The 16,976-nt window shown below is 38.4% G+C and overlaps 1 protein-coding gene across 2 annotated transcripts in view; it reads left to right on the forward strand.

Moving 5' to 3' along the window:
- pdgfd (platelet derived growth factor d) overlaps positions 1 to 3,365 on the forward strand; it is a 41,363-nt gene extending 37,998 nt beyond the window's left edge. For both annotated transcript variants that reach the window (XM_067508346.1, XM_067508347.1), the window contains exon 7: positions 770 to 3,365. In XM_067508346.1, the coding sequence (XP_067364447.1) occupies positions 770 to 904 (135 nt within the window). In that variant the 3' untranslated portion in view covers positions 905 to 3,365. The remainder of the gene's footprint in view (positions 1 to 769) is intronic.
- The last annotated feature ends 13,611 nt before the right edge of the window (positions 3,366 to 16,976 follow it).

The raw sequence follows: 16,976 nt of genomic DNA on the forward strand, positions 1-16,976 counted from the left end.
TCACATTAAATAAGAGGCGACTGCAAACAATGTGGCCTTTTGCAACAAAGTCAGTTGTAGTAAAATGTCGACTTAATCTAACGATAAAATCAATTCAACAGTACGTTTATAGATTTTCAGTGTAAACAAAATCTTGTACCCTCTTTTCAGTTCTATATTTCTAAATAATGATCTGACTATAGTTCAAAGCCCCAATATGCAAACAGTTTGACACTGTAAAACTGTCAACAGCCCACTGTATATATCAGTCATTGCATACATACCTGTAATCTGTATGGTGCTTCTTTGAGCAGCTTACACACTGTACACTGTTTTGTCTATGCTTAGTCAACAGGAAGTCCCTAGGCAATATGTCCCACATGTTCCCCTACTGGGCCATGCTCCAGGTCCTACTCCCCCTGAAAACAAACAAGAAAGAATGAAGTTAAAAACAGGTTTTTCAATTTAGCCATAGGTGATGAATATAGGAAGGGCAGTGTCCTTGTCTGCCATGCAATCTATATTTTAAGACCAGTGTCAGGTTTTGTGATGTGCAATTCCTCTGAAGGACATGTATTTCTCTTGCAGTTATTTGTCATGAATGCTGCTCTTTAAAAATATCACACTGTTGTTATTTCCTCTCCATTGCTCATGTCTCCTCCTCTTTCACATTCACATAGGATTTACTGGCATCCTGAGCAACACCCACTAACAAATCTGGGAACAACTTGTGTCATCTGCCTTTTTAAGCCTTTTTATTCTTAATCTGTTTTTCCTCTGTTTCCTCAAGGTGTTGAAGTACGCCCCAGAGGTCACTCTGCACCAGCGCCATCGGAGGCCGCAGGCACGCTGGGTCATAGATGAGATCTTTCTCACACACCATGAAACATGCGAGTGTGCATGTCCCTCCCAGCCCCCTCGCTGAGACACTCACACTGCCACATGTATCTGGAACTGTTAGAGGAGTTCTCCTTCTTTTATCTATTTTGCAACAGACTTCATATAATTACAGCAACGCAGACACAAAAGAAGAAAGCAATGATATGACTGACAAACTGCAGCCTTACACAATGACATTTGTTCTTGCAAGTACTGTACTTCCCAGGCAAAACATGTAAATGCATGAATACTTTCTAGCATATTTGAGTTTGAATCTTCATCGTTTGAACCCCTATGTCAGCATCAGTCATGTACCATGAAGTGTTAAAATAGCCATCTCCAGAGGAATTTACTTCCAGAAATACTGAAAAGAAACACCAATGGTGTATTGACTATACTGTACTTTTACATCCGGGTGAAATTTGTTTAATGCATACCGAATTGAATGAACTAAAATGACTTCAGTTGCTTTCTAAACCTTTTTTTCTCCCCTTGTTTAAGTGTTCTTTCTGTGTTTCTTTGTGTTATTATAAGGCTTTTTTCTAAACACTTCAGGCACTCCTGCCAGGAGCATGCTGAGATGAGTGAGGGTGAGACAGAAGAAGGGAGGGAGAAGGGTTGGATGAAGTGTAAACGAAAATAACACTTTATCTTCATGTGAAATTAGGCTGACAAAAATCCTCTACATTTGAATCACACACACACACACACACAGACACACTCTAGGCTTTAAGTCTTACCTAAAAGAAAAAACTGGTTTTATTTATACATGTACTTTGCTGTTATATTTTCTAGTGCAAGGATTTGTTGTGCGCCCATTGCAGTTGCCTTTGTCTGTCCTTCAGTCCATCCATTTTCAACTCATTCTCTGTCTCTCTCTAGTGCATGCACTTTCTCTCCTGTCATCACTCGTCTCACACATATTAAAAGAGATGTCCGTTTAAAACTATGCGTTCGCTCTGCCCAGTTTTTGCAACATTCCTGGCATTCCAACTACAAAGCGGAATTTTGCAAACACGGATAAAACCATGATCTTCAGACCCTAAACACATAAAAGAGAGAAGAGAGAGACACTCAGGAAGAGAGACGGAAAAGTCCTTTTCTTAGGAGAGGCAGCTGACAGAAAAGGGACAATCAAGCCACGCATTTGTGATTATCAGCAGGGATGGGAACTGAGAGGGGAACCACTTTCATGATATAACACAAAAAAGTGCTACTTTTTTCAAGGGTTTTAGCAAGCCGCTATTTTTCCCTTTTTCAAGATGCTCATGTTTATTACATTCTGACCCTCTGCTCTACACATCTGTAGCAGCACCACAGTGAAAAAGAAAACTGAGAATTGATTTAATGTTCTTGGTTTCAAATGAAAATGCAACTGATCCTTGAGCGTGGATGTCTGTCTGCATGTGTGTGCACCCGCCTGCCTGTAACAGCTCAGGAAAAGGTCCTTTTGTTTAAGGGGTGAAGGGTTACTAAGTCTGAGAGGACTGGCAGCAGATACAAGCATAAGAATGGTCGGCATGTGATGGTGTGTGTGTGTTTGTGTGTGTGTGTAGGCAGCTAGAGTATCAAAGCAGTGGAGCAAGAATTCAAAATAAATCCTTATGATTTCAATACATTTAATCCAGCTGTAAGAAACAAAACACACAATCATCTCTCATCTTTAGGTTCTGAATATCATTTTATCCTCCATCGTCACTGCTACAGAAAACACCTTCTGCACCTGCATCTAAGACAGATACTGCGGTACTTCTGGTACCTATGGTAGCATAGAAAACTTGTACCATCTAGTTTTACGAATCCAAGTTGTTGCTGACTTTGTACCAATGTTAACTTGTGGCTTCGGTTGTGCAGTAATCATAACCTAATTAATGTAACCCAGACACACCTCTGTCACATATACAGTACAGTTGTTTTTTCATTCATCTACGAAAGCCCCCTCACTATGTTGTGCAGCTTCTGTTCTCTTGTGAAATTTGCTTTTATTCGTGTGTGTTGTATTTTGAAACTATTTTTTTTTATTTTCAAACACTGTTTTGTTGCAAAATGTTAACAGCAGTTATTATGTATGTATTTTAAATGTATGTGAAGAGTGTGTTTGTGTGGGTGTGTGTGCATCCTGTGTCTGCCAGTTTGCTGCAGTTATCAGCACATTCCATTGTTGCGTGTTCCCAAGTGACGTTCCTCTGTTTTCTCCTGTTTTCTATTCTCTGGCAGCTCTACAATTGCACCATGTGTATGTCAATGCTAGACATTTAAAACTGCTTGAGTTTGTTGCTGGTTTACTCATGTCAGCTACAGTAAGAGTGTTAAAACACACATTAGACCTTTCGTGTCAGCTGATCATGCTTTCACATAGAAAGAAGTTGTTAAAGAAACAAATGAGTCAATCTGCTTTGACTGTATTCAGAACAATATTCACACAACTGTTTGCTTAACTTAATTTATTGTGTTCTATTGTTTTGTTCAAATAGTTGGCAGATTTGATAAATAAAGCATTTCTAGCATTACTGCCTCCAGCGTTTGATTTTGTAAAATGTTCACTTCTCAATAAGATTATAAAATGCTTTATGAGGTATGTTAGATGACATGTGTAATTGGAGATGTGTGATGTTCAGTGGTTGCTGTGCCTCAAACTGGCGAGAAAGATGTAGTAAGAGACTTGGACAGATGTAACTAAGTATGAACATGAGCACAAAAAGTATAAAGATGAGAGAAGCAGTTTAGATGCAGAAATGTGACGTTGTTGCTCTGCTGCCATCAGATGCATTTTTGCACACAACTCACGCATCACAAAAGTCACCATGGAAACCACAGATGTGGCATTAGAGACCATAATTTGGAGACATTTGACATTATAAGACCTTTCCTAAACTTCACTGTCTCAGTTTTGTAGCTCTAGTTTGTAGAAGCATCTTGACAACCCTCCTGTGGATTGTGTTACATATTTTGTTTTGGGAGCAGGTTATTTTTACCTTACAGGTTTCAGTAGTCAGTCACTCATTTTTCCAGTTAATATCATTTTACTGAACACTCAACACGAAGCTTCATTAGCAGTTTTATCCATGCTTGTTTCACATTTTATAAGTATTTTTCTGGCACAAGTAAAGTTTGTCCCTTTGCTAAAACCACATCTATAAATAAGTGTTTTTCTGACCTAGAAAACTGCTATTCCACCATTTCCACAGTTACACACAATAGCAATACGAATTCCTCAGCTGTAATTTGAGGAAGCACCAGAGGTATTAGGATTCATACACTGCTCACTATCAATGTCTGTAAATCACTATTTCTATTTAATCTGTACTCAATTACCTCAAACAATAAACTTTGATTGACATGAGGCATTTACATTTTTATGCACTTCTTGTACTAATTGATGACTGACAGTCAAACTCTACAGACAATGGTTCAACATTTCAAAACACATTTTACTAAAAGTGCCTTTTCATTCAAGTCATTTTTCTTTATCTTTCAACCCTGTTTCTCGTTGCTGCGGCAACACTTCCTGTGCTGTTATCAATACACAGCAGTCTCCTTTGTGCTGCCAGCCAGTGACATCCTACAGGCTACCGAACAGCCGCCAGTCATCTGTCCATCCATTAATCAATCCTCCATCCATCACTTTTTTAAAATTATTCTAAGCTCAAGAATTATAACTGAACACAGCCTTCTCTCATTCTCCTTGTGACTGAAGGACTGAATGAGAATCATACACTTAAACGAACAAAAGTGCAAAGAATTAAGATTAAGGTTTAAAAAGTGAGGTAAATACAGTGAGACTATGAGTTAGGGGAGATCAATCAGAAAAGGGAGAGAAGGTCATAGAGAGAGGACATGCTATTTGTTTAAACTCATCATCACTACAGGTACAAGGCTGTTTTTAAGTTTGTCAGCAGCTTCTATTCATGACTGTATCCCACGTTACATGCAGTACTCATTTTCATAATTTCTTTAACAATTAGTTATTTTTCTCTCTTATGACACTTTTTTTTTGTCTTTCAGTACAAATCAACACCCAGCTGTTACCCTGGAAACTGAGAAATTAAACCATAATAGTTAGAAATTAAGCATCTGAGGATCTTTTTTCATAGCCTCTCTTGTCTCCCTCTGTTCATATTCATATTAAATTTGTCATTTCCAGAATTTCCCTAGTTTGTAATGTTTTTTTTTAACTATGCATCTGGAAGCAGTGTTGAGGAACTGTTGATTTTCAATCACTCAGTCATCTATTAGTCATGTTGGTCGGTTCAAACATACTTAAACCTTTCACTACCCAGCAAACCATTTTTAAATCTCTTTTGGACAGTATAACTAAATGTACATTAGCTGTCCAGCATCAAACAAGACACTGACTAAGTAGCTGGCGAACCGAGTGGAGCATTTAGTAGCTGAAGAGTCATTATTTCCCTTAGAGGCTATTGGAAACCTAAAACAGTAATAAATGCAATGTGCCATTATTTTGACACAGAGAAAGCTAAGGAATATAAATATATAATTTAAAAGTACAACAGGGACTGTTACTGTAGTGTAGTGTACTGTATTATGTGAAGTTTCAGCAAAGCATTTATACCGTTTGCATCAGACCAGAAATGGAAGGAAGGGAGTTATTTATGCACAGGGTTAACTGATCTTTCAGTCACAGCTTAGCACACCAATAGTCCAATTTACTTAAATGTAAAAGAAAAAAATTATCCCTCAAGAGATTTCTATTTTTATTCTCCTGATTTTTAGACTGTCTGCTGTCCGTGAAGCTGTTGCAAAGTGATTTTTTTATCAAACAACAATTTGAGCCCATATGTATTTCAACTTGGCGTGCAACAGCATTTTGCCGTCTGTGTTTTAGTGAAAAATGAGCTGCAGAAAAAAAGTTGAGTGCAAAGGATGATGTAGTTTAGGGTGGAGGCTCATCACAGTTAATCAGCCTAGACAATGTTTGGAATGGAAACGTTACAATAACTGAACAAAAAAGACAAACAGGCAATGAGAAGGAGCTTTTACTTGACAGAGGAAGACACCGTTGAACAGTAAAAGTTGAGAATAAAACCAGCTAAGGGAGGTTGATGCAAACAGATCCCAAAAAAGGTTTTAAGACAGAAAGTGGGTTTTAGAGAAACAGACAGAAAGCCTGTAGAAAAAGCAACACAGAGACAGATGATGAGGAGGTGGAGGAGAGTTGATGAAGTCATTGAGGCGTGTAAGAAAAGAATGGTGAGAATATGACCCATGACTGAGACACGATGTAGCAAGACAGCGCTGCCCTACATCGCACATACGAAGCTGACATGCAGCAGAAATGAACGGGAGCAGCGCTGTCACTCTGTCCTTATTTATTTCGTTTTTAAGGCCTTGTCTCTTTTTCTTTGGACAATTTTTAGATGCAAGAATTTAAAACAGAAGCTTAAATGTGGCAGTTTACTATTGTTAAAGTTCACTGTTGACTTAGTACTGATTGAGACAACTTTTTTCAATGTGGTGCTGAAAACATGAAAGGAAAAAGCTTGAATTCAAACTCACTTTTTTGTTCTGCAAATGTTTTTCTTCGATGTTTCTGTCATGTCTTATTTGCAAAAGTAACTAAAACACATACAGACATAACCAGTCACCCATCAACAGCAAACACAAATCATCTCTCCGTCCTCTCGCTGTCCCTCCCAACCAGTGGCATCTTTCCTCTTTGTCCCTTGCTCCCATCTTCCACCTCTTTCCGAGGTGGAGGAGTAGCAGCAATATTTCACTCTAGCTTATCAATAATTCCTAGACCTAAACATAGTTATAACTCATTTGAGAGTCTTACTCTTAGCCTTTCACACGCAAACTGGAAAACTCAAAAACCACTATTATTTGTTATCGTGTACCGTCCTCCAGTCCCTTATTCAGAGTTTTTGATTGAATTTTCTGATTTTCTATCTGATTTAGTGCTTAGTACAGATAAAGTCATTATAGTGGGTGACTTTAACATCCATGTAGATGCTGACAGTAACTGCCTGAGCACTGCGTTTAATTCATTACTAGATTCAATTGGTTTTTCCCAAAATGTAAATAAACCCACTCACTGTTTTAGTCACACATTAGACCTTGTACTTACATATGGCATTGAAACTGATAATTTAATAGTATTTCCTCATAACTCTCTTTTGTCTGACCATTTTCTAATAACATTTGAATTTACAATAACGGACTATACAGCAGTTAGGAAAAAATTCCACTACAGCAGATGTTTATCTGAAAATGCTGTGAATACATTTAAAGAAATTATTTCTTCATCTTTTTCACCACCATGTGTCAATACTATGGTGAGTAGCCATCTTACTCCTGTACAAATTGATTACTTAGTTGACGATTCTGCAGCCTCATTGCGTATGATACTAGATACAGTTGCCCCTCTGAAAAAGAAGGCAGTGAATCAGAGGAGGCGACCTCCATGGTACAATTCACAAATGCACAGCTTAAAGCAGGCGTCACGAAAATTAGAGAGGAAGTGGCGTTCCACTAATTTAGAAGAATCCCGGTTAGCCTGGAAAAACAGTTTAAAAGTGTACAAAAAAGCTCTCCGTGATGCCAGAACAGCATATTATTCCGCACTAATAGAGGAAAACAAGAACAACCCCCGGTTTCTGTTCAGCACTGTAGCCAGGCTGACTAAGAGCCATAGTTCTGTTGAGCCTAGTATACCCTTAACTTTGAGCAGCAATGACTTTATGACTTTCTTTACTGATAAAATTGCAGCCATTAGGGAAAAGGTTCACCAGATCCTCCCTACAAATATTACAGATAGATCTTCATGTACAACAGCTCTAGAATCCTCAATAAGGCCCCAATCCATCTTAGACTGTTTTTCACCCATAGATCTCACTGAGCTAAGTTCAACTATCGCCTCCTCAAAACTAACAACATGTCTTTTAGACCCTGTTCCAACCAAATTGCTTAAAGATGTTCTACCTTTAATAGACACATTCATATTAGATTTGATTAACTTATCTTTAGAAACTGGCTATGTACCAAAGGCTTATAAAGTTGCTGTAATCAAACCATTACTTAAAAAACCCTGTCTTGATCCAGGTGATTTAGCCAACTATAGACCAATATCAAATCTCCTGTTTATTTCTAAAATCCTGGAAAAAGTAGTTGCAAAACAATTATGTGATCACCTTTACAGGAATAATTTGTATGAAGACTTTCAGTCAGGATTTAGAGTTCATCACAGTACAGAAACAGCACTAGTAAAAGTCTCCAATGATCTTCTCCTCGCTTCAGATAATGGACTTGTGTCCGTACTCGTCTTACTAGACCTTAGTGCCGCATTTGACACCATTGACCACAACATTTTATTACAGAGACTAGAACATAGATTTGGGATTAAAGGAACCACATTACATTGGTTTAAATCTTATCTGTCAGACAGATTCCAACTTGTTCATGTTAATGATGACTCTTCTTTATGCACCAAAGTTAGCTATGGAGTTCCACAGGGCTCTGTGTTAGGACCAATACTTTTTAATCTGTACATGTCACCTTTAGGCAAAATTATTAGGAAACATTCCATAAACTTCCACTGCTATGCAGATGATACCCAGCTCTATTTATCTGTGAAACCAGAAGATACTAACCAATTAGTCAAACTTGAAGCATGTCTAAAAGACATAAAGACCTGGATGTCCTACAATTTCCTACTTCTAAATTCAGACAAAACTGAAATCATCCTCTTTGGGCCTAAAAACATGAGAAATATGCTGTCTAACAATATAGTTACTTTAGATGACATAACTTTGGCCTCCAGTACTGCGGTGAGGAACCTTGGAGTTATTTTTGACCAGGATTTGGCATTTACGTCACATATAAGACAAATCTCTAGAACAGCCTTCTTCCACCTACGGAACATTGCTAAAATTAGAAGCATCCTGTCTCAAAGTGATGCCGAAAAACTGGTCCATGCATTTGTTACTTCTAGGTTGGACTACTGTAATTCCCTACTTCTGGGGTGTCCTAATAACTCTCTAAAAAGCCTTCAATTAATCCAAAATGCTGCAGCAAGAGTGCTGACTGGATTAGGAAAGAGAGATCATATTTCACCTTCACTAGCTTCTCTTCATTGGCTTCCCATAAAATCTAGAATAGAGTTCAAAACCCTCCTCCTTACATACAAAGCTCTTAATGGTCAAGCTCCATCATATTTAAAAGATCTCATAGTTCTGTATCGCCCGATTAGACCACTTCGATCCCAAAATACAGGCCTACTTGTGGTTCCCAGAGTTTGCAAAAGTAGAATGGGAGGCAGAGCCTTTAGCTATCAAGCTCCTCTCCTGTGGAACCAGCTTCCAATCCAAATTCGGGGAGCAGACACCCTCTCTACTTTTAAGACTAGGCTTAAAACCTTCCTTTTTGATAAAGCTTATAGTTAAACTGCTCACTCAACCTGAACTAGCTTTTCTCTATACATTTACTTGTCACTACTGTATACCATTAATTCTATATCCTACAACCTGCACGATGCTTTGTTGTTGCTTTTTTGTTGTTTTGTTGTTGCTTTTCTTGTTGTTTTGTTGTTGCTTTTTGTTGTTGCTTTTTGTTGTTTTGTTGTTGCTTTTTTGTTGTTTTGTTGTTGCTTTTCGTTGTTGCTTTTCGTTGCTCTTTTCTTTTCTTTCTCCACTTTCCACTCACCCCAACCGGTCAAGGCAGATGGCCGCCCACCCTGAGCCTGGTTCTGCTGGAGGTTTCTCCCATTAAAGGGAGTTTTTCCTCTCCACTGTTGCCTAGGGCTTGCTCAAGGGGGATTTGTTGGGTTGCTTCTACATACTTGTGTAGTCTGGACTTTATTCTGTAAAGTGCCTTGAGATGACTTTGTTGTAAATTGGCGCTATATAAATAAAGTTGAATTGAATTGAATTTCCCACTACATTATAGAACAGCTTTCATTTAGGTATGAATATTAGATATTTCTTGTGAATAATAGAGATATACTGTATGTGAGGAATCTGCAGGCATAAGGAGAAAATGGACAAGTTGTACTTGTGGGTCTTCACTTGCACATTTAAAATAGTCCAATAAAAATGACATTCTCAGGTCTAAATAGTCCCATTAAATAAATGATTAAGTTAAAGTGCAGGTCCAGGAGTGAGGTGTGTGTTTTTCTGTGCTGCTGAGGCTGGGGAACTGCAAGCTTCTCCATATTATGATTCATCTTACTTTGCAGAGACAGGCTACTGTGTATTCTAAACAATGACCTATTAAAACGGTTTTTGTAGTAATAAAGACAACAGCTTTATCTTGAAGGAGATATATTATCATGCTTTGTATCTTCTATATTTTATGGCCACAGGATGAATGAAAAACTATATTTGGTTTTTCAAATCTTCACAGACGGCTTCTAAAAGAATGACGACAAGCCAAGTAAATATGAAACTTTTGTGTCCCTTAGTTTCTGAAAAGCCGGGTTTGGGAAATTAAATTTATAGCAGCATCATACTGGTGAACAGGGCAAAGAGATCAGGGAGAGAGACAGGATGAGGGAGAGGGGTACAGTCTGCAGGAGGAAACAAATAACACAAACCCTGAGGCGCCAGAGTCACTTTAATTTGATGGAAGTGATTCACTGGCACGTCTGCATGCGCGTGTGTGCGAACAGGTGTAATAGTTACAAGCGAGTTACTTCTGGAAGCACAGGAGTCTCATGGCACACTTTATTCTTCCAGACTATTCAATTAACTTGAAGAGCTTACCTACACAAACAAACAAATTGCTGTAAGAAGCAAGGCAAACACATACAAGTCACACAGGGCCATACAGGCAGACACACGTTCTGCTCACTAAACAATGTAAAAAAAACTACTAAAAACAGAGAGGAAGCCAGAGGAAAGAGGTGATTTGAGTCATGTTGAAAAGAGATTAAGAGCTTTACCTCTAAAGTGTAATTTTTTAATTATGTTTCTTTGTGAGACGGATCTTCTATGCCACACACACACACACACAAACCTTGTCAGTTTATTGGCCGCTGGGTCATAGATGAGCAAAGGCCTGATTCCTGTTTATTTCATGCTGACAGAAGCAACAAAAATAAAACGTCATTAATTTTTCATGTTTTTCACTTGTTTTAACTTCTCACACTCACTTCCCATTATCCCCTGATACTGTGCTGTAGACAACGTTTGTGTCTGATCAAGGCCTTTTTCTGGATATATGTAGAATTGCAATGTTTGATGGGACACAATATATGAACAAAACCATTATTAAGTACTAAGAGGCACAAAGGTATGAAATAAACGGTATGAGAAAACGGTAAGGTGGATACTTTTTAACACTTTTTTTAAGAACATTCTGCAAGCAATAGTTAACAAACTGGATGACTGTCATTTTGTCGTCTAAGAGCAATTTGGAGAGAGCATAAAAACACAGAGGGATTTGCACCCTGGTCCTCCATGCTGTGGGGAAACAGTGCTAAAATAATCATCGGCTTTCACCCAGGTTGAGTTCCTGTCAGTGGTATATGTCTGTCTCAACTAGTGCAACAAACAGAGTTGGCAGCACTTGCATGCAGGAACTCTGCCAATCATGCTATGGTCACTGCATGACTCCCACAGGTTGGTCTGGATTCTTGTTCTGCAGAAATGGGGCAATCTGTGGGAGACAGCATGAAACTCCCACGAGGACACTTCTCACTGTGTATGAAGGGAGGCAACTGGTGATCGACGGTCTCTCAGGAATAGATGGGTTAGCAGTGGCAGAGGCTGCGAACACAATTTAGAACTGGCAGTGAATTTATTGTTCTGTCTTTTTGCATAGCTGATTTAATGTTGTACCAATAGTCGTCGAATCCTTATTTTATGTAGCGATGCGCTGATAATAAAAATTTCGACAGATACCAACGTTTAAATGATGCTTTGGCTAATGTGTAATTTCTTCCACATTCTGTGGCAGAGAAACAAAGGACAATAAGTGAGCTGAACATCTTTGAGCACAAATTTAATGAAACAACCTTAAATATAATCTTTGAGTGTTATCTGCGGGCAGTGCCCCAACAGAAGCGGGGGTAGGGGGTTGTTGTTGTTCTAGGATAATACAATAATAAGAGAAATTGTAGAATTCTGTGTGTTTGGTGCCAATTTGTACTTGCTGTTTGCTGTCCTCACTCAGCACCACCGAAATATTCAAAACTCGGGTTTTCAGTTTATAACTTCATTTCTGTTATTATTGAACTTGTCAAAAATTACTAATTTACCCACATTGTAGACACATTGATTTATTTTCTCTCTATTCTATATATGATACTCAACACAGTTTCTTCAGCTTACATAAAGTTTAGCTACTAAGTAAAAGTAAAGAAAAAATAAAATAAAATAAAATAAAACACACACACACACACACACACACAATAAATGCAGCCCACTTTTTAAAATAGATCGAGGGAACACAGTAAATCCAAAAGCAACACAGGAATAACAGGTCCTGGAAATCAACATATTTCACACAGCAACTTTTCCAAGAAGGAAAGTGTGTGTGGTATGTGGCATAAACTATAAATTATGTTGTGGCCTGACTGTATGCATGAGAGAAACCCATTTGGCAGATCTGGGTATGGTCAGACAAAAAAAAGAAAAAAAAAACCACATGTGGTGAAGGCCTCAGAGAAAATACACACACACACAAACACACAAGAATAATGTCACACTATATTGACTAATAATTCTCAATGTATATGTGTGTCTGTGCCAAAAGGTCAAAACTGTTTACAGTGCTTGCATCCAGAACGGGACTGCTCAAAATACACTAAACCTTGTTCTGGTTCATACAGGAGTCCCATTAAGCTAAAATTAGTCTGTAGCCTGTTTCACATATGTACTGTATCACACAGCGGGAGATTGTCTGAGTGGGAACAGCTCCCACGGGACAAAATCCGCTTCATTTCAGTGCATAATCAGCGCACACAGGAGGCACATCATGATAGAAAACTGTGGGAAACACAGTGTCACATCGCTTTGTGACTCCATCAAAATGCCTCTTCACTTGCTTTTAAATCTCCCGACAATTCGGGACAAAGCAGCCTGCTCCACGCAAATAATCTGGATTTTGTACTGGGAGGCTCACAGATTAAAATCCAGATAATCTCAGGAGCGTCTGACTCTGACTTTTGCGTTCTTGTATACACCCCCTCTGGACAAAGTCAGGAGAATTTCAGGATTCCAGTGCCTGTGTGAAAGAGCCTTGTGTCTGGTTTCTTAAGCCAAATGTCCATCTTTTTCCATGCGAGCTGTAGCACAGCTATATTTTCAGTCATCTGTGTGTAGGTTTGTTTATGTAACCCCAGCTCAACACTTCACAACTGAGTTAACTCGAAAGCAAATTTGTAGAGGTTTGGAAGCTGGAGTGCAGTAATTTTGCAGTTTATGGTTTGGGGAGTCAAATAGTATGACAAAATTCACTGCCACTGTTTTTGAATTATATTTGTGCATGTGTGGCTCGCTCGAGTGTTTCTCCTGTTGTCATACAGACATCCTGGATTTGTTCCTGCCAGCATTCCTATGTGTGTTTACCAGGGTTGTTTTGAAAGAAACAAGTGATGGGTGAAATTGTTCCACAGGTTTCCTCCTGAGAGATCCTGAATGGACTATGTTGTGGTTAATAGCAAAAAAAAATGACTTGCACAGACAGTTACATGAGCTACAGAGACAGTTACATGTATGTGAAGCATACTTCTCAAAGGACAAGGCTGTGAGAAAAAGTCTGTATCTCAACGGTACTGACTTGCTTCAGTTTGCCCTTATTCTAAAATCTTTATCATTCACTCTGTAACATGTGAAGCCATTAGAAGATATCACCCCTCTGCAGCTCAGAGAAATGAAATTAGGGTATTTTCTCTTACAAAGATGTGCAAAACCTTGCAGGGGTTAACCTGGGGTCACGTTAACCATCTTAACACACAACTGGTTGGGCTTAGTTACTAAAAAACTGAGAAGATGAAAAGAAAATGTTATCCTCCAGCTTCTAAATGACAGGACACAGCTCACTCAGGCTGTCTGTTAGGCAGGGTTAGTTGGAAAACGGCAGGACAGTGGGCCTTGAGGACCAAGGGGAAGAACCCTGAACTAGATATAACCTACATGATCCAAATACTGGAAGTCCTAGTCCAAAAGAATAAAATTTCCAAACTCAAGCATTTAATCTGAGAATAGCTGGGGGATTGTGACATATGAACATGACAAGGATCAACTGCGTGTGCTCGAGATCTCTGGTGAAGTTATGTTAATTCCCGCCGGTTTGGACAATATTCTCTTGGCCACATATTTTGGAATGAAGGAATATGTTACCTTTGTGCCTGGCGGATGTGATTTTACTAGTTTTTAGAGAACAAGAAAGATCACTGCCACAGACCGACTAGCTTAATCCAGGTTGCTGACTGATAACTAACCAAAGATTAGAAGAGAGGATCCAGTTTTATTTTTTGTATCTGCATGATGACTGAGGACATGAATGATTCCTTTAGAAGATAAAGTTTTCATTTAACCAAGAAGTTACTCACAAATGACAACATTTTAACCACAAAGTCCAGTATAAGTCAGCACTGACTACAATTGAAAAGCTGCCAGCTGTAAGTTTTCTATGGTGCCATATGATAATGATTAATAATGTCAGAGTTAAACACATTTTAAACTCTGTGCCGGAATTACTTTTCACTTCTCTAGAACCCAAATTTTACTCACCTATGCAGCCTGTCATGAAAGCTAGTTTTGCAACACCGTAACTTCTTTTTGCCACAGTTTTCTTGTCTTATGAGGAAGTCATCTGACACATCAGCTGCATAACTGTAATCTAATAGAATGACTGTTGAGCTGAGATGACGCAGATGTGGACTTATATGACTGGTTGATTGATAGATGAAGCCATACTGTAATTAAAAAAAAAAATCTCCCCATGATAAATCACTTATTTCATAATGATAAAACAGAAGAAATCCACTCTCTCTATATGCCACTGTAAAAAAAAAACAGCAAATGTTTTAAGATGGCTGTTAAACTGGCTGTAAGTACTGTGTAAAAGCTCTATATGACTCACAAGACCCCATAAGTGTGAGATGTCTCATACAAAACCCCTAAACCACAAAATAAACAATAAATATAAACTCTACTTAAATTACAGAAGGATATGATCGGTGCCCACAAACACATACACTTTATCCGTTACTAACTTATAAAACCTTAGAACTCCAAGGTTGTTTCCCCGAACCCCTCGATAAACACTTATTTATGGGAATGTGAACCACAGTGCACACCTGTTTCAATTCCCCTTTTCAGTGCTGGTATTTAAAAAGCAGCTATCCGAAAAATGCACTGGAAAGGCTGAATAACAATGTCAATAAACATTTTGAAGAGGTGATCTGTAACATATGGCTTCATATTTGCCACCATGTTTATTACAAGCAGTGACAAAATAATATATAAAAGCACTGAAGGATCGAATGAATGTGATAAAATATGTACTAGAGTTCTGAAAAGAGTTCTTTTCATTTAAATGAACTTTAGTAATAGACCGGTTGGATATTTGTATGTGTAAACATTTGGATGCTGTTAGGGTCAATTAAAACACGTTACATAACACACACAATTACCGTGGTGTAAATTTACCACTTAGATTACATTTCCAGACAGATATAGATATAGTTTTTATAGCAAATATAGTCCATAGACCACTTAAACAAACAAACCATCGGTCATGACTTCACCTACTGAGTAAACCTCCAGTATGAAGAAACTGCTAACCTCTAGGCAACACTCCCCTCTGCAAAACAAACTGGTGGCACAGATTATGCTTCACCCTCACCACTTTTTCGACAAGAAGTCCAAAATGAAATCCCTTCACAAGTCAAAAGACAGAAAAGGACAAACAAATCTGCTTACTCTCCTTGTGAGTTAGTGCACTGTTCCATCATCATGACAAACATTGTTTCCAGCACTAATCTGGCAAACAGGCCATTAGCTATTGTTTTTACTGGAACAAACTCAATCTGAAGGACTCGCCAACTTTGAGAAAACGCTATTCGAAGTCAAGGACACACATGGAGTGACATAGGAAAAAAGTTCAAAATTTCCTCTGGAATGTTGCCACAATTCACCGAAGAGTCATTTAACATCCAAAATAGTCTGAAATTGCTTAATTATCATATGTTATCTAGTAACACTCACTTACGGATAGTTTCCCAGAATAATCATCAAAATATTCGTGTTTTTATCAGTGTGATAACAGAGAGTAGCAGAAAAAACTTCTGTTTCTGTGTTTCTATGTGTGTGTGTGTGTGTGTGTGTGTGTGTGTGTGTGTGCATGCATGCGTGCGTGCGTGTGTGTGTGCGTGCGTGCGTGCGTGAGACACCCAGACACCTACAGGAAGTCTGCTATCTGACACCACAGTCTGACTGCCATAACTCATAACAACCATGAAACACACAGTTACATAAATGCACAATAGATATTGTATGTGGACAATGATGTGTGCAACACTAGAGACACATATTTTACATGTGAACAGACAGACGGACACACACACATACACAGTCCAAGACTGTCTGACCAAAATGCCCCTGAGCTACTTAGTTTACAGTGAGTGTCTAGCCTGTTTTTTGTGATGCTGGTGGAGGCTTCCAGACCATTATTATTATTATTCCCATAGCAGCTGTCGCTTGTTTCAACTTTACGTTGTTTTTCTAAGATAACATCTGAATTCAACTCCATAAAGCTTATACAACATATTACAAATGGGTTACAAGTCACTGATATAGACTGACAAACAAAGCTGTTGGTTGTTGGTGCTATTTTCAGTACTAAACCATTTCCTTTTCTGTATTAAAGTAAACAAATAATGTTTATTGTTGCTTAAGACATTCCACCAGTGAAACTGTCATGTTTAATATATTGTATAAGTTAATAGAGTGCCATAGGGATGACATTTTTTTCTAGGCATAATTGGAAATTAGCATCTCCCTGGTTCCCTTGGCAAAAACCCAGTGAGATTTTTCCATTGGCATTTGGGTAGTTGCTGAAAATAGACTCAGCGACAAATAGATGTTTAGGATACATGTGCATCCAGAAAGTATTCAGTATTAATTTTGTTGTGTTACAGCCTTATTCCAAAA

Source organism: Channa argus, chromosome 6, assembly GCF_033026475.1.
Source record: "Channa argus isolate prfri chromosome 6, Channa argus male v1.0, whole genome shotgun sequence".
Taxonomy (NCBI): domain Eukaryota; kingdom Metazoa; phylum Chordata; class Actinopteri; order Anabantiformes; family Channidae; genus Channa; species Channa argus.